Genomic DNA, 21,602 nt, shown 5'->3' with positions numbered 1-21,602 from the left:
AACAAGTATCCCCTCCTGTCCCTTGATTACAGAGATCTCTTTTCTTGCCTTTTGATGTGATCTCACCCTGTTTTTCTCCATTTTTCAGTTCCTTTGTCCCTGTCTCGTACCTTTGTTGTCAGCAGAACAGAGTTGTTAGCAGCAGGTTCTCCAGGTAATTCTGCATGCTTCCTTTCCGTAATTCTCCCGATTGCCTCCCCTGCCCCCCATCACGCCTGGCTGGCTGGGTCTGCTCCCTTTACCTGGACAGGCTGTTTTCGTGTTCCTTGGAGCACTAAAGCTCTAAGGTTCTGTAACTTTATAGCGAGCTCTCCAGGAAAGCATAAGCCACAGCAGGTAGAGAGTCCAGAACACCGCAAAGTCGCCATGCACACAGTAGCCACGAAGCATGGAAAGGGAGAGCTGCTCTGGCGTGGATTGTTAGTGCTCCCTGCCCGCGCGGCTGACCTTGAATTTTCAGGTCAGCAGTAGGGGACTGTTCTTGGTTCTTATTCTGACCTCAGCAAGTCATGGTGCGTGGAGTTTGCAGAGGCCCTGAGAGCCTCAAACCCTGAGGCCGCTTTTATAGAGCCCATTTGCCAAAGGCCTGAGACCTGTAAACTCTTCTTGGTAAGCAAGAAAAATACCCCATCCACACAGGTGCACGACATTCCTGTCTCCTGGGTTCTTCCCACATCTGTGTGAGCGGAGCGTGAGCGCCTCTGCTGTCCGCCAGGCAGGCGGCCCTGCTTCTCCCCGCCACCTGACTTTGTTTTGGAGTGAACACCCAGCACATTCCTATCCCACTGCTGCCGACTGCCCTGCAGGAGAGGGTGGCCGGGCCTAGCTAATACGTCCAGCCATTAAAAAGAAGGGAAAAGGCTTAATCTGTCTTTAATTAAAATTGCTGGGATTTCCTAGTTGGTAACACAACTTTCCTATATTTATCTTTGGAGTTTTTTCCATAATTACTATACTGTCATAAAACTTTGGAACATAAATTTGGCCACAAAACCTGACCTGAACTGGGGGTCAGTCACTACGGTTTTCGCTCTACTTGTTGTGAATCCTCGTCTGTCTCACCAAAAGTTAATGTGTTTGCAGATGAGGGCCGCCCCAGAATTACTGGGTGGTGTATGTAACATGGGGTGTACAGACTGTATCACCTTCCAGAATTCAAACATCTCCAGCCCCCAAGGGCTTCAGATGAAGAATGTGGACCTTTATTATTACTATTTTAAGTAAGATGGCATTTGAGGCTCTGAGCAGTGGGCTGAAGCTCAGGGTTGCAGCACCCCTGCTCGCACTGGCGCCCGTCGAGCTGTGGAAGGGGACCCGGAAGGCAGGGCCTGCTCCTCCAGAGGGTGGCCATGGAGCCAGGCAGCAGGCTCTTGGCAAAGGAGAGGATCTACTCACACAAACAGAGGGCAGTGGGGTGAGAGGAAGCAGACTGAGTCTAGATGCTTTGGAAGATCAGAGAAATCGCCCTAAAATCCTCCTCAGGAGAGAACAGGAGACTCAAAAGTACTGCAGGAGACCTCAGACAAGCAAAGTACGTTGAAATGTTTTGTTTTTATAGCCTTCAAATGTTAACACAAACTGTTTCGAAGGCGTCTGTAGAAATGGTGATGAGATAGGTGGCCAAAGCACAGGGATACAGTAGGATCTCGTTTCAAAAAAACGGACTAATCTGTCACCCTGCGTGAAGTCACTGCATGTGCAAAGGCTTGGTCATGGGGTGGGCGCATGGTGGCAAGGTCCAAGAGGAAGCTGACAAGAAAGAATAGAAAATGCCAACTGGGCTCACTTACGGGGTACCTACTCTACTGATGTCAGACAAGCACTTTGTACATTATCTTATTTTTAACCCTTGTCAGACCTTATAAGATGGGTACCAGGGCTGGGCACGGCACTCACGCCTATAATCCCAGCACTTTGGGAGGCTGAGGGGGGTGGATCACCTGAGGTCAGGAGTTCAAGACCAGCTTGGTCAACACAGTGAAACCCTGTCTCTACTAAAAATACAAAAATTAACTGGGCGTGGTGGTACACGCCTGTAATCCCAGCTGCTCAGGAGGCTGAGGCAAGAGAATCACTTGAACCTGGGAGGCGGAGGTTGCAGTGAGCCAAGATTGTACCACTGCACTCCAGCCTGGGTGACAAGAGCAAGACTCTCTCAAAAAAAAAAAGGTCCACGTTTTACAGATAAAGAATCTGAAACTTAGCAAAATTGGGTCACCTATTCAAAGATCCATTCTGCTAAATATAAAAGTCTGATAAATTGTTAATTTGCCTTGTTCTCGTAGAAATGGAAACAAGGGGAACTGCCACTCTGAATTTAATTTGTCTAACAATGGAAAATTAGTTCATAAATTGACAATTGGAGGGAGAGTTAAGATACAAAAATTTTAGGAGAAAGTGACTGGGCGCGGTGGCTCACGCCTATAATCCCAGCACTTTGGGAGGCTGAGGCAGCCAGATCACTTGAGCTCAGGAGTTCAAGACCAGGCTGGGCAACATGGCAAAACTCCATCTCTACCAAAAATGTAAAAAATAGCTGGGCATGGTGGCACACACTTATAGTCCCAGCTGCTCAGGAGGCTGAGGCAGGAGAATCCCCTGAGCCCAGGAGGTTGAGGCTACAGTGAGCCAAGATCACACTACTGCATTCCAGCCTGGGTGACAAAGCAAGACCCTGTCTCAAAAAAAAAAAAAAAAATTAGGAGAAAGCGAACTCATCACCGGAGATTCTTGGAGTACTTATGTTTTGTTCTGAGTGTCCTATTTTAAGACGGCGATGGGGTGAGATGAACAGCTGCAGGATTTATCCTGCAGAAGAGACTTAAGTAGACCATCGCTCTCTCCACCTATCTAAGGGCTATTTTGAATAGCAGAGGAAGAAAAGGCACTAAAGCTCCACACAGAGGAAGCGAGGCTATCATTTGAAGTTAGGGAGGCACGTTTTGATGGGCGCGATGACAAACTTTCCCGATAGCCAAAGGGCAGGTGCAGCCAAGGGCCAGCTCCTCCGAGGGACACATTGCAAAGAGGAGCCAAGCGTCAGATGGGAGAATTGGTCCCCTCCAGTCCTGTGATAGGATGCAATTCAAGACCTGGCCAGGGTGGACATGCAGTTCCTATCTGCAATAGTTGGTTAGAAAAGTAAAAAGTGAAAGAAGCCTTGGTGAAGGGGCATTTTTTAATGACATTTCTATTAGAAGCCACAGTGAACTTCCCTTTAAGAGCAACAACACCCAGACTGGAGCGCCTTCCACTGTGTTTTAAGGGAGGGATGCTACAAAACCTCACTGAAGACTATAGCGCCCAAGATAACTTATGCAAACACTCGTTAGGGGTTTGGGTTTGGTGTCTTCTAGTGTTCTTAAATTCCTGCGACATCCTCGGGCTACCTGATGGGGGATTTTAATGGGGTCAGAGATGAAGATAATAGGTTCAGCTAGAGGGTATGGTATGAGCAGACAAGTATTTTGATCCCTTTATAATACCTACTGATTTAATATTCTCAAGAGTCCCTTGTTTTTACTTCCGGCAAAATAATGAAGTGCTGTCCTCCTGTGGCCTGCGTTTGACACCAAGCAGCTTCTGCATGTTGGGCCTTGGCCCGTCCTCACCTGAGCATCTCACAGCACCCAGGAACGTTCCTCACGAAGGCACACGGTGCAGGGTCTTTGCTGTTAGAGACGTGGGAGGATTGTGTCTGTCACATACGCAGGGCCAAGCAGCTGAGATGGGCATATTCTGCTGGCACAGGGAAGCCCACGAGGCTGCCATACGTAGGAGACCCTCTGGTGTCCTGTGCGGCCGAGACATCTGGAGTCAGTTGGCTGGGCTTGTGTGGCATTTAGTATTTTTTATTTTGGAAAATAAAGAGCTGGTTTTATTGGCTGTATCTACTTCACTTAAACAGTTGGATTTTTCCCTCCTTTTCCAGGTGAAAATAAGTCCCCTCCTCGCCCATGTGGCTTGAATCACTCAGACTCCCTGAGTCGAAGCGACCGGATTGACGCCGTCACACCAACACTGGGGAGCAGCAATAACCAGCTCAATTCTTCGCTCCTCCAAGTCTATATCCCCGATTACTCGGTGCGAGCCCTTTCGGATCTGCAGTTTGTTAAGGTGAGAGACCTGAGTGCAGCATGGCTGGACCTGGCAGTTACGTGTCAACTTCCCTGGCAAATTGTCTGTTTTGCCCCTTGCCCTCCTCGGAGCTCTCCCTTTGTCACTCTGTGGTGCCCTGCCTTCCATTCTCAACTACAAACCCTGTCTTCGTCTGTTGTGCCCAAGCCTCAGGTTGAGAAAAACGTTGATCTTCTTGGTTCTATCCAATGAGCTGCCAAATGAAATGTAGCTCTTTCAGGGAATGGGAGCCAGAGATCCTGGAAAATAGAGTAGCCCCTTTTCAAAGAGCTCCTGGGTGCGTGGCTCCCTGCCTGGCCCTGGGAAGGCTGAGGTCAGGAGACTCGGGAGGGTCTCGGCGAAGGCTCCAGCTCTGTCTTCTGCCCGGCAGTCAGGGTACTTACCTTGGTCTGAAATAAAGATGACTTTTGGAGAACAAACCAGCTTTAGCTGGGGGAAACCAGTTTCTGTTTTCTAGTCCCTAAAAGTTTGAAACTATATTTGGAAGTGGGTTACATCAGTAAGAACTGACTTGTTCACCAAAGTCAACTTGACCTTTGAAAAGTGGCTCACTGCACCCAAGTGTGATTTTTCTCCTAGAGAGGCTGCTGTGGGCCTGTCAGGGGATTGAACATGTGGAGATAAGAAAACCTAAAAATAAGCATTATCTTGGTTTGTTTTCTGTGCCATCTTCTGGCCCCAGATCTCAAGACAGCAATACCAAAATGCCTTGATGGCATCCCGGATGGACAAAACCCCTCAGTCTTCAGACAGTGAAAACACTAAAATCGAATTGACTCTTACGGAGCTGCATGACGGGTTGCCAGACGAGACAGCCAACCTGCTCAACGAACAGAACTGTGTGACGCACAGTAAGGCCAACCACAGCCTGCACAACGAAGGCGCCATCTAGGCCGCACTGGCTGCACCCGCCCAGGCCTGCACCCACCCACTCCCGAGGGCCCGGCCCCGTCTGCCCATGACTTCACTGGTGTGAGCTTGTCCGCCATGCTGCACCCTGCAACATCCTGAGACCAAAGACCTTGTGCCCTTCCCAGGAGCCGCGGAGGAGGACGGTGAGGGGAGGAATGGAAACTAGAAATATGAAGTTGGCGGCCGGGGCATGGCGTTCAAGATTTTGGAGATGAACTGATTCCGCCCAAATAGAATCATGTTTATTTTTTCAGCTCTCCCCTTCATCGTTATTCACGCTCTCTGCCCTCGATTTGCATGAAGTTGAAAATTGTCGCGATTTATTTTTTCAAGAGATCATGTTTTTAAAGTGTCTTTTGCAGAGTTTTAAGTTGTTCTGTCTGAACTCTGCTGTGATCCCATGATGTGACCCTAATAGGCTGGACTTGCCCCTCCGGTAGCCTTCCTTGGCCCTCCCAGGGAGGAGCACCCTTCCTCTGTGCCCCAGTGGGCATCACTGTCGAACTCGCTGGCTGAATGAAGAAGACCGTGTTACTGCAGAGCCTGCCAAGTGTGTCATCACGGTGGGGTGTAGCCTGCCTCAGAGGGACCTGCAGTCGCCTCTCTGAGCTCAGTGGTATTTTGAGAAGTTAATGTTTAACTGTACCCCTTTCCCTCAGGAAGATTTAACATTTGCTTGGGAATGTGATTTTGCTCCCACCCTAAGGAATTTTTATCACCAAAATGAATATTAATGAATTTAAAACCCATGGTTTATCATTGGCAAGAGGCAAGTTGACTTCATCCTGTCATTCCAGCCTGGGGTCTCCCAGCCAGCCCTCCTCCCTGACCCAGTGCCCAAGCTCACAGAGTGTCGCCGCCCACCTCCCTGGTCCTTGCTCTTGTTAACCCAAGATGCTGCTACACAGATGCCAAATGGAAATCTTCCACGGGGCTGTTCAGTAAACACGTGATGTGGAGTGCAAGCTCCTCCCCTTCCCGCTAGGACATACGTTAACAGAAAAGGAGTCGGACCTTCTAGCTGCACTCTACTGTGTGCCGGGAAGGCATTTCTAGACCCATGTTTTTAAAGGAGGGAACTTTGGGGATTGCCAGCCCCTGCTCCTCCTCCCAGGGAGCCAACTGTCCCTCCTCCCCTGTCCCTGGGCCCATGGGGCCCGGCAGAGTGGCTGTGTCCCCTGCCTGAGGGCCTCTGCCTCCTCCCTCAGATGCGGCCCATGCCAGAGAGGCTGCCTGTACAGCCAGGGTCAGTTTGGCCCCAAACAGGGATTCAGAAACCAAATGCGTGTTGTGGCCATTTTATGTGTGTCTCCGTCTTATTTTAATACCAAATTCATCATGTAGTGAAATTATGTCAGGAGGTATTTGAGTGACTGAATTCTTAACTATAGCTTATCTGTGTTTTGTTAGCCTGAGGGATATGTGCAGGTTGTTGGCGCTATTCATACACTGAAATGAAATCATACTGGCCAGTGTACACACGAGATGATCAGTCCTCGCCACATCCATCACTAGGAAAGGAGAGAGCGTTTTCTGTTCAGGCTCACTGCGCGGAGGGAGGCCTTGGCTAAGCAGCAGTATTCTCCTCCCTACTCCAGGTAGGAAGTCTGTTCAGCCACGGCTGGGCTGTGTGCAGGGCAGGGAGCGTGGCTGAGGAGCAGACAGCAGCGGGCAGCCTGGTGAGCCGTTCGGTGCCTCACGTGTTGTGCATGCCCGGCTTAGTATTTCCTCTGGGATGTCAGTCCTGGAGTGTCTTCCTCAGAAGGTGCCATGCCCCTTAGTAGGGGGAAGTACTGATCTCACTTGGTGTAGAGGGTGCTGAGTGGCCTGCTACTGGCATGCAACCTGCCCCTGTGGGATGAAGCCCCACTGTGTAGCTTGACCTTAGAGGGGAGCCCACTCTAAGCATCCTTTTTTTAAACAGAGCCATCCAAATATAAAAGTCAGTTTCTTAAGATGCCTGTCCCTGAGCACAGCACCAGTGTGATGAGTGTGTAAAGATGAGGAGTCCCTGCAACAGAGCCAAGCCTGGCCCATGCTGGGGGAGGGTGTCTGTCCCCCGCTTTGGGCCTGCGCAGTGCTGGCCTTCCCTGAGCGCTGGGGAGTCAGGCCTGCCTAGCCCGGCTTCTCTGGCCTCAGGAGCTCCACCCTGTCAACCTGCCCGGGCTCACATCTGCTTCTCCACACAGTCTGTCTCAGGGATGCCTTGCTACTGGGAGAGCCTCTGGAATCAGAGCTAGTGTGTTGGTGCCCTTTTCAGAGCTCTGCTGTTCCTTTATGAATCCTAAAGCACAGTCTGGGAAGAGGAGAGGGGATGCCAGCTGCTGCCTCTGACTTGAGGGAGAAGCAGACGTCTTCATACTGTCTTACCTGCTCGGCGTGATGGCTTCTTGCAAATTATTCTCTTATAAAAGAGCTTGGCAGGAGCGGCTCATCAGTGGGGCTCCCAAAGTTTGAAATTTTAACTGCCAAGTTCGTATTCGTTTTCTGTTATTCTTTACCTTCTATTAGTCACACTATTTGATAACATTAAGGAATCTAAAATCCTGTCAGATGTTAACATCTCTGACAGGAATGAAGGTTAACATCTCTGGGGAGAGCATAGGACCCTTCAAACAACACTCATGTCTGAGCAACCAGATTCCTCTTCCAGGCCCCACTTTCCCTCAGGAAACCAACCTTTCGGATGGTTGGAGGAGAAACGCTGGGCTCTTGCTTGTCTGGGGCAGCAGGAGAAGGACTTTGGCTTGGAAGGCCTCTGCCATTCATCTCTACAAAGCCAGTGGGGTCCGGCAGAGAAGGACGGGGGATAGCTGCAGTCTCGACGTGGCTGCTTCTCGGCGCCTCTGCTGGACTGCCCTCCCATGGCTGCGACCTTTCCAAGTGTGGAAAGGAGTGGGTCAAGTGGACCAGATGCAGACCCCTGGATACTGACAGGAGGCCTCACCCTCCTTTACGGGGTCTCTCCGGGTGGGACGGGGCCTCCCCTCCTCCTGAGCAGCCACTGGTGCCCCGTGGTTCCGCTGGAACTAAATCCCTAGCATCCAGATGGTCCTGGGACGCTCTGCCTTCTCTGTAAAGGAGGAGGGCTTTTCTCCTGCTGTCTTGGAGGTTCCTTCCCTTCACTGCTTGTCCCATATGCATCAGGCAAATTCAAACTCATACATTTAAACTCTTAGGAAAACAAAATCTTAAGACTTACACAGATATTGGGGTGCTAATCAACTAGCTTAAATCTTGGTTCTTACATATTTTGAACTTGAAAGGGTACATTGAACTCTGTTCTTTCTTCCCTCCTCACCTCACTCCCTGCAGGGAGTTAAATGCCATGTTGAAGCGGTTGGCATCCCCAAGTGGGAGGGAGTGGGGCAGCTTACCATCTTCTAATGTGACTTCAAGGAACAATGCAGATGTTGAATGCAGAGCTGCACACTAATATGGAACAATAACTGTGAGTATATTTACCTGTGCTGTCCTCAGCACTGTACACTAAAGGACCAGCTTTTCCAAGCCTAGGAAAATAATGGTAGATACAAACAGAAATACATTTTCCCTAGGAAATGGAGCAATAGGAATTTGAGCTAAGCAGGAACCATGAACTTCTGCCCTCAAATTCTGTCTTCGGGTTGAGCAGACCTGTGTAGGCCCTGGCTGATCAAGCCTGTGTCCTGCCTAGTGAAAACACAACCCCTCTGTCGTCTGAAAGCCAGCCGGGGATCTGTAGCCATCCTCGCCTTCCCTAGGCCCAGGAAGGTGAGGGCTCCTGGGCAACCAGGCTTGTCCCTGTTGTTCCCCAGGGGTGATCTAGGCCGATGACTCACGTGGCTGGCACATGAAGGTGCTCACCTTGTTCTCTGGGGCTCCAAGCAAGAGCAGGCCAGGGAGGGCTGGCTTTCCACACTGCATTACATGACCCGAGCTTCCTGGTGGCATGGGAAAAACTCCCCTCTGCTTTTGAGCCCAGAATGGGCTTTTCTTTGCAAAGAGTTGAGGAGAAATACAAGACTGAGCTGGCAGGTTAGGGTCTGAGAGGCCTCTGAGGTACCATTGCTTACTTCTTTACTGAGGAAACTGGCTCTTGTCCTGGGCCATGTAGTTCCATTCTGGGCTCTAGACTAGTGGTGCTTCTGTCCATCAAGGGTATCTGGGTGAGGTGTAGGTTAACCCAGAATTAGTAGGGATATGGGGGTTTGAATAGGAAAGTGATTTGGGGATTCCGAAATTTTTCTGATGTAATTTATCAATGAGCAACTTCTCAGTTGAGTTTTATACCTCAGGGTCATTTGCAAATCTTTTATCTTTTCCTATTTCTTAGGTGTTCAAGTTGGTTAATAGGAGAGAGATGTTCAGAGACTTCTAAGTTGAGGTTCATTTGCCTCCATTTGAGGGGTGAGTGGTGCACCAATAGCTTGCTGCTATTACTCAGCAAGGCTGTGACAAGCCGGCCTTCCTCCTCTAGCACTTGCAAGCTTTCTGTCTGCAATCACGGTTTTCGTGCCCGTTTCCCTTTTGCTACCTTCTTTCCTATCTGGAGATTCATATTCCAGAGTCCCTGGTCAACCCTACAGACGCAAAGAGCAGACGGCAGTTCACAGCAACTGCATAGAGCAGGGAGCAGCTTTCCTCCCACCATCCTAGGCAGGGGACCTTCTTTGCTTCTCAGACCTGAGCTCAAGTAAGCATGTTCTGTCTGTATGCTAGAGCCACTGACATCATCTCTACTAGAATTGTTTTAAGTATCTATTGATGGGAAATACCAGGTTGAACTTCAAACAGCAAGGAAACAAAGGTTCTAGCTGCAAGAGAATAAAGTTCCAGGTGTTTGTATGCCGAGGTTTTTATGTACACAGATCCAATACATACTGTAAGAAAGTCTTGAGTACACAAGGTTTTCAGGTTTTAATGCCCCTTGGGACCATGAACAAATGAGAATGACTGGGAGCATTGTCTTGTGTCGCTTGGAAGGATGCCTTCTGGCATGTACCCACATCTGATCCACATGGATTCACTTTTAGGATGCAATTCTTTGGGGGGCCAGATTCCGCTGCAGATTCACCCTGAAGAGAACTATCCAATGGGCCTGGTGGGGCTTGGGTGCCTGCCCTTTTTGTTGGAGGCTCAGGCTTCAGAGTGAGCAAAGTTGGGAAGAATAAGGTCTTAGGATTCTCATTCCCCAGAGAGCCCCAGCCTCGCTTCTGATTCATTACTCCCCAAGTCTGAAGTCTACTGTGAAGGTGAAGTTATCAATTTTTTGTTTCTTGAGTTCTTTAAACCCACAAATGTATATGCTTTATTTTATATTATTTATTATGTACATATGCCTGTTAGTACTTCATCTGTGACTAGGACAAGATCTGTCTTGAAGCTTCCTCATCCATGGATCCTAGGGTTCTGCTGTCCTTTAAGGCGGGTGAGAGGGTAGTGCTGTTTTTTATAAACAGGTTGCTGCCTTTATGTTGGCCCTAGCATCCCCAGCCCCTTTAGTTGGGCCCACCTGTATTCCTGATGACAAGTGTTTTGGATGAGGATGGAGGCAGGTCTCCGACCTTGTGGGCAGGGCCTCTCAAGTACCTCCATGAACTATTTCCGAGGTGGTTTATTGGTGACAGGCTCTCTTCCCCTATGTAGGCTACAGTACAGCTGTGAGTCCATGGCCTCCTTCCTCCCAAGGCAGGTCACTTGCCTGGCCCCACAATGATAATGGTTTCTTCTACTTACCTTGAATTGCATAATCCATCTTTCTGGATAATGGAAGCTGCCTGCCCATCTGGGCTCTTAATATGCCTTTTCTTGGTTTTGAGGCCCAGTGCCAACAATGACTTGGCCCTCAAGTAAGACCCTGCTTTGTGTCTGACTTCCATCCTCCTCAGCCTTTATTCACTGTATCATAGTGTACAGGTCATGCATCTGAGCAGTGAAGTTTTCTGAACACAGTGTTCAGAGCTGTGTACGTAAACCCAAATAAGCACAAATGACATGTATAGGATTAATGAGCTGATTGTCATAATGAATGCATTTTATAATTCAAATGATGTTGTAGATGTACAGTCTCTCCTATTTATTTTGTACCAATTTATTTGTAAATTTTGTGATTGTTTTACAAGGTTTTTGTTTATTTCTATTCTATTTAGATAAATGATGTTCTGTTCACCCTTCTAGCAGATGTGTGTTCCCTCTTCCCTTTCATCTATGCAGCACCAACCATGCCATTGTGTTCAGCTTGGCTGAACCACCTGCCCACTTGCCTGGCTTTGCTGGTGGGAAAGCTGGGACTGGATCTCACTCAGCATGACAACGTAGAAGAGCATCTTCTTTGGACAGTGTAAAGTCTTGAGAAGTGGGTACTAGTTCTGTGCCTCCAAGTCATAGCCTGGTACAGCTAATCCTAGGGGGAAGGTGTCCTCCTTTGCAAGGATTATAATCTGTCTTCCATCAGTTACTCTCTACATAAGAACATTCGGAGTATCCAGTCAAATTGCCCCAGACATTGGCTGCTCAGTCACTAATAACAACACACAGTGCAGCTAGGCTAAGCCGGTGTTTCCTAGGTAAGACCAAAGGCCTCATTCAGGCCTCTCATTTGGCTCTTAAAGACAAGGATGGCTTTATAGGGCCTCCTCTGCTATGCTAAGCCTGGGAGGAAGGTCAGAGCAGGCATGGATAGTCACTCTCGAGTGGAAACATCCAACCTGAGTGTGGCGAGGCGTGTGCAGCTGGGTCTTCAGGATTCAGTGGACATCCTGCATTCCCCAGTAATCGGTGTGTATGATACACATTCTTTGCCATCACCACTTTGTCTTCTGTTTCTTCTTAACGTCCTCACTCACATGTGACCAGTCCCTGAAGAACATATGGTGGAGCTTCAGGGACCCTCTGTGATCCATTCCTAAACCACATCTTTTTGGAATCCCTTTTTTTCTCTCCACTCTTAGTCTCTATTTTACATTCCAAAGAGGATCGTGCTCTGATAATTTAGCCTCTTGACTGGTCCATTTATAGTCCCCACTGAATTTATTTAACTGTGGCATTTGCAGTCTTTTACTTACACTTGTCCTGTGGATGGAGACATTTCAGGGAAGAACTGCTGACAGAGTTGGCTCTGAGATGCTGCCTGACCTAACTTACCACTCTCATCTCCCCAGGCATCACCCAACTACCTGAATATAGCCCAGTGAAATGCCAGCTTCGGACCCTGCTTGCTTTCCTTAGAAGCAGGGCAGAAAGCGGCAGCAGAGCTAGGGAAAGAAGTCACGGTAGCACATTCACTCCCAGCCTGCTGCCTTGGTTGGTTTTTCCTGTTTTACTCACTTGGTCTAGATGAGCCCTTAGCTCAAATCAGGAAATGCTCCAAGGAAAATGGAGGCAATTTTTCCTGCTGTCAAGATGAGATTTGCCTAAAATTCCCCCCTTGCATCCTCACAGTGTGCACATATCCGCTCATTTCTAAACTTCATTGTGATGTACCCCAGGGTTTCTACTGCACAAAAATTGTGCTCCCTAGAACCGTTTTTCAACTCAGCAATTCACGAGGAAACAAATATTGATCAGAGTCTTGTAGAGAAAGTGGTAAAAACTGACCTTTTTATAGCCTGGAGTTGATTTCTAGGAACTTATTTTATACTTTTTGAAGGTAATTTAATAAAGAGATGATTCTTTATTAAAGCCAAAAAGTTGAATTCTGTTAGATGGCTAATAAACTCTTTTGCTTTCTTTGTATGGTGGTTTTGTCATTTTCCCTCCAAGGGCCTCATATCTGTGCTATTTTCAAGCAGTCCCAGAACAAAGGGATGATTCTAGGGCCCTTTTCTCTGACTCTGCTGGCATGCCATCTCCCCTAGTGGATGACTGAGGGCTGAGGGTGCCTGTTTCTAAGGGAGAATTAGTTGCCCGACTTCCCTGAAGTGCTTTTCCTGTCAGGGTATTAGTGACTGTGCAGTGTTCAAACAGGAGGCCAACACGTGACAGGAATTTTTAGATTGGGCCAGCTTTCCTACTGCAATTCTCCGAAGTCACTGACTTGAGGTCAGGGGGTTGTTCAAAATACCCACACCCTCAGGTCAAAGATGACCTCTGGTGAGAACACCCTCTCAAAGACTGGACATTGAAGAAACATTTTTCAGTGTGGGGAAGGTTTGCTTGGCAAATCCTCTTTCCAAGTATCTCAAGAACTTGTGAGATGTGGAAGGACTGTTGCTGCCTTTCGTGGGAAAATGTGTGCTCAGCTGCTTGGTCTCCAATTTGTGTGGGAGGGTTTATCTCAGGCCTTGTCTACTCCCCTGGCCAGACATGGCTTTGGGAAGAGCTCTGTGGGAGACCAGAACATCTGGGGACGTATTTGTACCTAGTTATTTTGTGTGAAGAAACAAGGGGACCAGATCCAAAACTCGTCATTGTGTTTTAAATTGGAAAACAGATTCCTCAGCCTTACAGTAAACAGTCAGCAAGTTTGAGAGGAAATGTGTGTTCAATGGGGAGTACTTTTTTTGTGTTAAAGCTCTACAGAGAAACTTCTGTATATATTCTATTTTTGAGATCACACACCTTTGTTGGAACCAATCAGACTGTTGTGGCCTTGGGATGAAGACACTGTCTGAGGACAGGGAAAAATGGTTGAGAAATCCAGGGTAAAGAACAGAAGAGCTTTTTACTCATTCTATAAATGAACGTGCTGCCTGTTTAAAGGACTCGCTTTCTGCTGTTTCCAGATACCTAGCAGTGCGAGAACTGTGTGGTGTGCTGCATTCCTGTTAGGGGAGGTGCGTGACGGGCAGTGTGGGTTTCTGGAAGTCACCTGTTTCTGCTTTCTGGTTGCCTGTGCCTGTGGTCGTCCCTGCTCCTTGACGGTAGTGCATGTTTTTCTTTTATCTTCAGGGTTGCTCTGGTGGCTCCATGGTAGAGATTTCATTCTCAGGGCCTCCCAAAAGTTGTGTATCATTTGAAATTGTTCCATTTGAGGAAAAACTTTAAGAAAAACTGAATTTCCTGATCACCACTAAAGATCGTCATGAGAAACATAAGTATCTGAGCCCTAAACTACTAAGCCCAGTGAGGAATTGGAGCATTAACTGTATGGCAATAGCTAGATCATAGTTACCATTTTTCCCACCATCAAAGAGAGATTAAATAGTTTCCATAACATGGAATGTGGATAAGGTTCCTACCCTAATACAGACTTAAATATGCAGTTGTTTGTCTCAGGCTATTTGTGGTGAATAAGCAGAGTATTTATTTTAAAATGACCAGGCAGCCTTGGAAAAATCGCTGGGCTTTAAAGTTGTTGACAAAGTATTTCTTAAGTAAATACATCTGATTTAGAAATACCTAAACATGGACAAAATACTTTTAGATCTGACATGCAACTGCATGTGGCTTTTTAAAGTGGTTTCTTAACAATGTTAACGTGACTTAAGGATTTGTAGTTCTATTAAAAACCACTTCTAAAAGTATCTTAGAAAGGATAGCTTGAAGGGTTTGCCTTATTTTAGGTCTCAGCAGAGGTATGCTTATAGCAAGAGAAGAATCTTAGGTCTAAGTAGAACACTAAACTTTCTTGGCTGTGACCAACTTTTCTGAAGTACACCATCAGCGTTTTCACTGCCTATCTTTGCAGAGATGAATGAATGTACTGGGCAATTCCTCTCCCCAAGGAAACCCAGCAGGGCCTGGGTCTGCTGTACCACTGACCAACTGCTGGGGACGCTAAGGTCCCTGTTAGTACATGCTGTAAGGTTGGAAGTTCAGTCTAGCACTCAAGAAGGGGTTGCCTGGTGTTCTACAATGCCTGTAAATAGTGTTTTCAAAATGCCTGGGAAAAAATTCTCAAAAGAGATGGCAGAATGGTCTTCTCATGGTGTAAAACGCCTCAGGTTTTTTTTTTTTTTTAAGGAAAAAACTATACCTTTTAAGTTCGGCTTCCTTAACTACTGGCAACAGAGAGAAACTCATAATTTGTTTTAAAAAGCCCAATTACAGCTGCCCTGCCTACCCATGGACCATTGACTTCCCAGCACACTCTTAAGAATTTCTTAATATACAGAGAGGCACCATTTTGCTCCGGGTCTTATGGAATCCTAGAGCTCTTTAATCATACGTTTTGGTGGTCCTACGGAGAGCTGTGACTAGCAGTGGAGTTCTTGCTTATTCCAGCTGTGTGCTTTTCACTTTCTGATCTTTGGACCCAGAGAATCATTTGCCATGGAATCATCTGGCTAGTAAGACACTCATATGGATGCAATACAAAAAGTGGTAAATTAAAGGAAAGCAATCATGTGGTGCTTGCTCTAAAACGGACAATATGTAAATGTACTACTATAATAAGGTAGCTCTGTAGATGTAATAAGCTACTCAAAAATTATTTGGGTTTAAGAAAACTTAAGACTATGTTAAACTGGGCAACATCTCCATCTTGAATGAGAATAATTAGTAACTAGGATGACCACACATTCTCCTAACATGGGCAACAGTCTAATTGTTATTGCATTTCTGACCTGATTCTTTTAAAGGGGCATATATTCCCAATGGATACCATTTAGAATGTATGTTTCTTGGATGACTTAATCTGAAGCCATATATATCCAAAGTAGTGAGACAGTATATCCTTGACTAAGTTACCAGGCTGTGTTCCCTTATAAAATGATTTTTTTAAAAGCCTTACTTTACAGTCCTATTCCAAAAATCTTTCTGTGAAAAAATTGTGAGGCCTATGAAGCACCATGAATATAATCATGTTAGAATATAACAATTCTTAAATATATTTCCTTTAAAAGAAGAGAATATCAAACTGACGTCACTACACCAAATCTAAACCCACTTGAAGACCAACAGCTATTACAGTTGTGCTACAGAATAGGTCAAAGTCACCATTAGAAATATTACACTTTATTGAATTCTGGAGCAGCTAATCCACCCTCCCCTATTGACCAATGACAAGAATGGAAGCAAATATATGATGGTTAAAGTAAGAGTCTATAACCACTGTTTAAAATGTTGAAACAACTTTCACTGTACTGGTGACACAGTTTTAATACCCTAACATACACAGTAATAATTCATTCTTGTTTAAAACAAGAAGTGATTTCGACTTGAGATTGGGATTTTTATTTATTTTTTTGAGATGGAGTTTCGCTCTTGTTGCCCAGGCTGGAGTACAATGGTGTGATCTTGGCTCACCACAACCTCCACCTCCTGGGTTCGAGTGATTCTCCTGCCTCAGCCACCTGAGTAGCTGGGATTACAGGCATGCGCCACCATGCCCGGCTAATTTTGTATTTTTAGTAGACATGGGGTTTCTCCATGTTGGTCAGGCTGGTCTCAAACTCCCAACCTCAGGTGATCCACCCGCCTCGGCCTCCCGAAGTGCTGGGATTACAGGCGTGAGCCACCGCGCCCGGCCTCAACTTGGGATTCTGAAGTGAATTTATTCACGCTGATTGTGCCCTCTACTTTAGTAAGGTTCTGGCTTACAGAGCCCTCTTCCCATCCTCTGATGTTCAACTTTAATATACAGCAATCAACTCTAGAGGATAAAGAAATCTGGATTTGGGTAGCATGAGCCACAGCTATATAGCCCACACTAATGAATGTTCTGTAGTATAAAAAGGGAGTTCTTCTCTTTTCTGGGGGCTTGTTCCTTTGTCCGCTTGCAGCTAAATTCTTTCTATAGATTTAGCACAGATAAGAAAAAGATTGTTTTTGGATAACAAATAATAAGCATTTGTGCTATTAAACAAAAAACAAAAAAGGTAATAAGGATACTGTCTTTTCCCTCAAAATAGAGAGAATAAAGCAAGTAGAGAATACTTCTGTGCAAAGCCAGTGACAGAGAAGCAGCCTTGCCAGAGTAACTGAGGATGACTTAAAGGCTTATAAAAGGAAACTTGAAACCTTAACAGAGACTACATTTGATCATGGAAATAATACATTTCTCCACTGTTATCCAATACCATGTAATGCACTGAAAAAGTTGGATCTTGGAGTAATAGCACAATTTGTAACATTACAGATCACCTCTTCCCCCTCTGTTCCACTCTGAGACTCTTCTCCTTTTCCTCGTGTATCCAGATACACTGACATATGGATGATTTTTTAAAAAGTGTCACAAGCCACAATGGAGCCATATACATGCAGTTCAGCCTGATTTTACCCTTATTTTCTTCTAATACAGACTCCATTACAATTTTGGACCATCTGCAAAGAGTACAGATACACAAAACCAAAACAAGTATCTATGATAAGAATAAAATCTTCAGAAACTTTTCAGATGTACTTTCATGGAGCCCCCTCCCTCCCCACCCAGTAGAACCCTAACAGGGACATCGTTTGTTCCTGCGAGTCCTGCCAGGACTTGTTTAATGGGTGCTCAGGGTTTTGGTTTTCCTCCTTATTCTTCCTCCTCCTCCTCCTCTTCATCATCATCTTCATCATGGCAGTGTGTAATTTCCTGGGGGGCCAGTGGGAAGAGGTTGGGAGGTTTAATCTCACTAATTGACCGTGTCAGCTGGTGCCGCTTGTAGTCAGTGTCTTTGAAATCCACTGATGTGCGGTTCCGGGTGGCAAGAGGAGACTCCATCTCATTGATATCTACGTGTGTGTGCTCCACCGTTGATTCATGAGGCATCTAGACAGAAAAAAGCTAGAGGCTCAGAGAGCAGGCAGAACAAAGTAGCTACTGCCCAAATCCTAACCCCTCTCCTCTGTTATGTGGCCATGCAGTTACATCTATAATGGACCACAGGACAAGTCAATATAGACTTATCTTCATAGAACTACTTATAGTTGCCTGTCTTCCTCTCTCCCTGCCCCTCAAAATGGTGTCCATATTGTCTACTGCAGCCAGAAACTAGAAAAGATGGAGAGGACAGTTTATCTTCTACTTTACAGCAAAAACAAAATAGTCCTGAAACAGATCAGAATATAGGAACGTAAAAACCACGTTTTCTTTTTCTTGAGACAGGGTCTCTTGCTGTCACCAAGGTTGGAGTACAGTGGAGCAATCAAAGCCCACTGCAGCCTCGACTTCCTGGGCTCTATCAGTCCTCCCACATCAGCCTCCAAAGCGCTGGGGTTACAGGCATGAGCCGCCATGCCTGGCCCACATATAGCTTTTAATAGAGTAGACTTGAGAGAGTAAAGTTATACTCCGTAACTTCCAATATTGGTTCTACTTTCTCAAAGACCCCTTATGCAACCATATAACCTGCCCCTGGGCTCTGTACATCAGAAAGAAATGTTCAAACTATCTCCTGTGCCATCTCACAAAGCTGGCTGCTGACCCTGGACTTAAGAGTACATCTTGGTTGTCAATTATAGCCTTAACTCACCAAGACATGGGCAGCCCTGAAGAGGTAGCTGAATGGGTAATACAGCAGGTTGATGAAAGATGCTGCATAGAGGTCAGCGTAACGCATCACTTGACTGGCAAAAAGGGTCTGCCGGGAGCCACTGCGAAACAGGCTTCCCATCATCCCATAGCACATGTCCATGTCATGAGTTACTTTCTAAAACAAAGAACAAGATTGATTCTTGGCTCATTCAACAAATATTTATTGAGCAGTAGTTGAATGCCAGTCTCTGTAAAAATCAGAAACGTGAAAAAATCATTTAAACTTATTTCCCAAGTTTTCTCCCAAATCCCATTTGGATACCTTAATACGTCTCTGGATGGAACTAATGTCTGGACGCTCATTGCTACTGCTGTCAAGGTGCCTAAAGATGAAAGAAAAACTTGGTGAAAATCTCTGGGAAGAGCTTTTTTTTTCTTTAAGACAATCTCACTCTGTCACTCAGGCTGGAGTGCAGGGGTGTGATTTTGGCTCACTGCAACCTCTGCCTCCCAGCTTCAAGCGATTCTCCTGCCTCAGTCACCCTAATAGTTAGCTGGAATTACAGGCATGTGCCACCACACTCAGCTAATTTTTGTATATCTGGTAGAGACGGGGTTTTGCCATGTTGGCCAGACTGGTCTCAAACTTCTGGCCTCAACTGACCTGCCTGCCTTGGCCTCCCAAAATGCTGGGATTACAGGCGTGAGCCACCGCGCCTGGCCTGGAAAGAACATTTTTTTTGAGATGGAGTTTCACTCTTGTCGCCAAGGCTGGAGTGCAATGGTGCAATCTCGGCTCACTGCAACCTCCACCTCCCCAGTTCAAGCGATTCTCCTGCCTCAGCCTCCCACATAGCTTGGATTACCGGCCGGGAAAGAACATTTTTTATACCTAAGTGATTCCTGAAGAAGTTTTTAGGAAAGAAATTTTTAGAAAACTTACTTGTAGAGTTCAGCCAAGAAAATATCCAAGCTCTGAAGTTCTTCGAAAAGTGCTAGTTAAGGTTTGGAAGGAAAAGGAAGATATTTGAAATAAATAAGCACCCAGTTCTTAACTGCTGCTAAAACTAAAAGGTTGCAGATGTGACTGAAAAGTATAACCTGGGACTAACATGCTCTAGGTGGAGTGTATAGTGACCTCCTCTTCCCCTCTTCAGGATAACCCACTGATACCCGCTTGAAGTCTGACAACAGATGAGCACCATCACCTTCTCTTTAACCGCCTTTCTTCCTGCTTAAAAACCATGACGACAACTTTCCCTTCCAGCTGCATGCTCATTCTGAGCTTGTAAAAGTACCAGAATTTACACCATCTCAGGTGTAGTCAGCTAAGCAAATGTTAACAGTCCCCTTTTCAGATGAAAGACTGAGAATTAGGTGACTTGTCCTGAGTCACAGGTCCAGGGCCAAATCAACTAGATTTCCAAAACTTCATAGGCAGAAAGTTGTAAATGTGAATGAAGGGCTAGCCAGAAAATCCCACTCATAGTACAGACAATAACAGCAACAGCCAGATCTATAGCGTGCTTCCTGTGTTGCAGCCTTTGTCAGCCTGGGTTCCTCGAGACAAGCCCTCCTTCATCTACTGTATATATAACACATTTTCTTCTATTTACCATCTTTAGGAGAATTGAGAAAAGTGTTACTCAAATAATTTTCTGTATTCAGCTGTTGGAAAGGTAAAATAACGATAATGGTAATAATTTTCTGTGTTTCAGATGAGGAGCCTTGGTTGAGAAAGGCTGTCATGTCTGTCTATCTTTATACACATATTGCCTCCGTTTTTCATCAACTTTAGGAGGTAGGTATTATCCCCATTTTTACATTTGAGGAAACTAACGCACAGGGTGTCTCATTAACTTGCCTAAGGACATTCAGATTTCAAGTTATACAGCCAGGGCTCCTACCCCAGGCAGGCTGAGTTTCCGGAGTCACCTTCACCACGCTGCAGGTAATAAGCATCAAGGCTGGCTGGAGAACTTGTGTATCAAACACTTTTACAGAATTATATCCGTAACTTAATTCAGCATAGTGTATATACTGCATATACACAGTGTAGCTTAGTTCAAGAATACAATATGGCTTCATTCTCTAGATCTCAGAAAAGTCAATTAAAAATACCAGAGGTGATTAACATTCAGAGCCATCACTGCCCCAGAATCAGATATGGGCTGTTGGCAGAGAGACTGAGACTGCTAGGCATGGTTGGGGAAATATGGGACCACAGAGGAAATTTGAGCTCCAGTTCACAACTTAGTGTTACTGTAACACAACTCAAGACACCAACATTCTATACTTAACCTCGAAGAGAGTCAAGAAGGTTAAACAAGATAACCTCTCATATTTATTCAAATTCTGGAGTTCTGTGAAATATCTGAATATTCTATGGGAAGGAAGTATCCAAATATCAAGGCCTACCTTTTGACCACCTCTGACTTCCTGAATACAAAGTAATGGTTTATCAAAGAGGACTTGATTTAAAGCTGGTCATTTAGATATAAATTGCATCAAAGATTTATGAAATGGCTTACAACTCTTGTCGGTCCAGACATGCAGCTCCTGTGCAAGTTCGGGAATCACCAAAAAAGTTCGCCACCCTTGCCGTTTCTTTGATTTTAAAATGTCCCCAAAAATGTGATCTCCAATATACAAAATGTCTTTTCCCTTGGCTCCCAGCAGATCACAGATCGTATCAGAAGAACCTGAAACAAGAGTGAACAATGAGAAAACTGTCTCTACATTAAAATCAGTCTTCCAATAGTATTCAACCATTAAATACTATGATTCATTTTATTCTTATAGTTGTATGAGGAACAGTCTAGGAAAAAAAAAGACAAAAGACTCACCATTCTCTTCTTACTGCCTTCTAAGACAAGGCCTTCACTCCACTGTGCTGACCAGGCTCTTGATCACCAAATCCAAGAGCAACAAAACTACATCCTCAGCTTAACCTTGAAAAGAGCCACTGCCAATTTCATCACAAATCTGCCATTAAGCTGGCTTTATTCAACTGTTTATAACTTCAACATACTATGTACCTATAACCATGAAACTCCTTGAGAAACCCTTGAGAACATATTGAGAAGTACCCCCAAGTGATTCCAGGCACTGAGAAAAGCCTCCAATAGGATTTTTTAAAAAAGAAAACTGATCGTTTTAGTGAAAATCAGATTCATTAGGATATACTAACAACTGCTCAAACCCAGACTCCCATTGCATTAAGAGGTGACTA

General features: G+C 45.7%; 2 protein-coding genes across 16 annotated transcripts in view; one reads left to right on the top strand and one right to left on the bottom strand.

The window, feature by feature from the left end:
- The window catches only part of LOC105478334 (cyclin and CBS domain divalent metal cation transport mediator 2), a 183,472-nt gene extending 162,048 nt beyond the window's left edge, over positions 1-21,424 (top strand). Inside the window, exons 6-8 of one of the 2 annotated variants that reach the window (XM_011735490.3) lie at positions 89-154; positions 3,932-4,116; positions 4,820-21,424. In XM_011735490.3, coding sequence (XP_011733792.1) covers positions 89-154; positions 3,932-4,116; positions 4,820-5,029 — 461 coding nt within the window. In that variant the 3' untranslated portion in view covers positions 5,030-21,424. The remainder of the gene's footprint in view (positions 1-88; positions 155-3,931; positions 4,117-4,819) is intronic. The other variant, XM_011735492.3, reaches the window with a different exon arrangement.
- LOC105478332 (5'-nucleotidase, cytosolic II) overlaps positions 15,912-21,602 on the bottom strand; it is a 196,915-nt gene continuing 191,224 nt past the window's right edge. For all 14 annotated transcript variants that reach the window (XM_071069193.1, XM_071069195.1, XM_071069194.1 and 11 more), the window contains 5 exons: positions 20,902-21,072; positions 19,314-19,365; positions 18,693-18,753; positions 18,369-18,545; positions 15,912-17,665 (listed from right to left, as the gene is read on the bottom strand). In XM_071069193.1, the coding sequence (XP_070925294.1) occupies positions 17,429-17,665; positions 18,369-18,545; positions 18,693-18,753; positions 19,314-19,365; positions 20,902-21,072 (698 nt within the window). In that variant the 3' untranslated portion in view covers positions 15,912-17,428. The remainder of the gene's footprint in view (positions 17,666-18,368; positions 18,546-18,692; positions 18,754-19,313; positions 19,366-20,901; positions 21,073-21,602) is intronic.

Source organism: Macaca nemestrina, chromosome 9, assembly GCF_043159975.1.
Source record: "Macaca nemestrina isolate mMacNem1 chromosome 9, mMacNem.hap1, whole genome shotgun sequence".
Lineage (NCBI taxonomy): Eukaryota > Metazoa > Chordata > Mammalia > Primates > Cercopithecidae > Macaca > Macaca nemestrina.
This window is presented reverse-complemented; position numbering and strand designations above follow the sequence as displayed.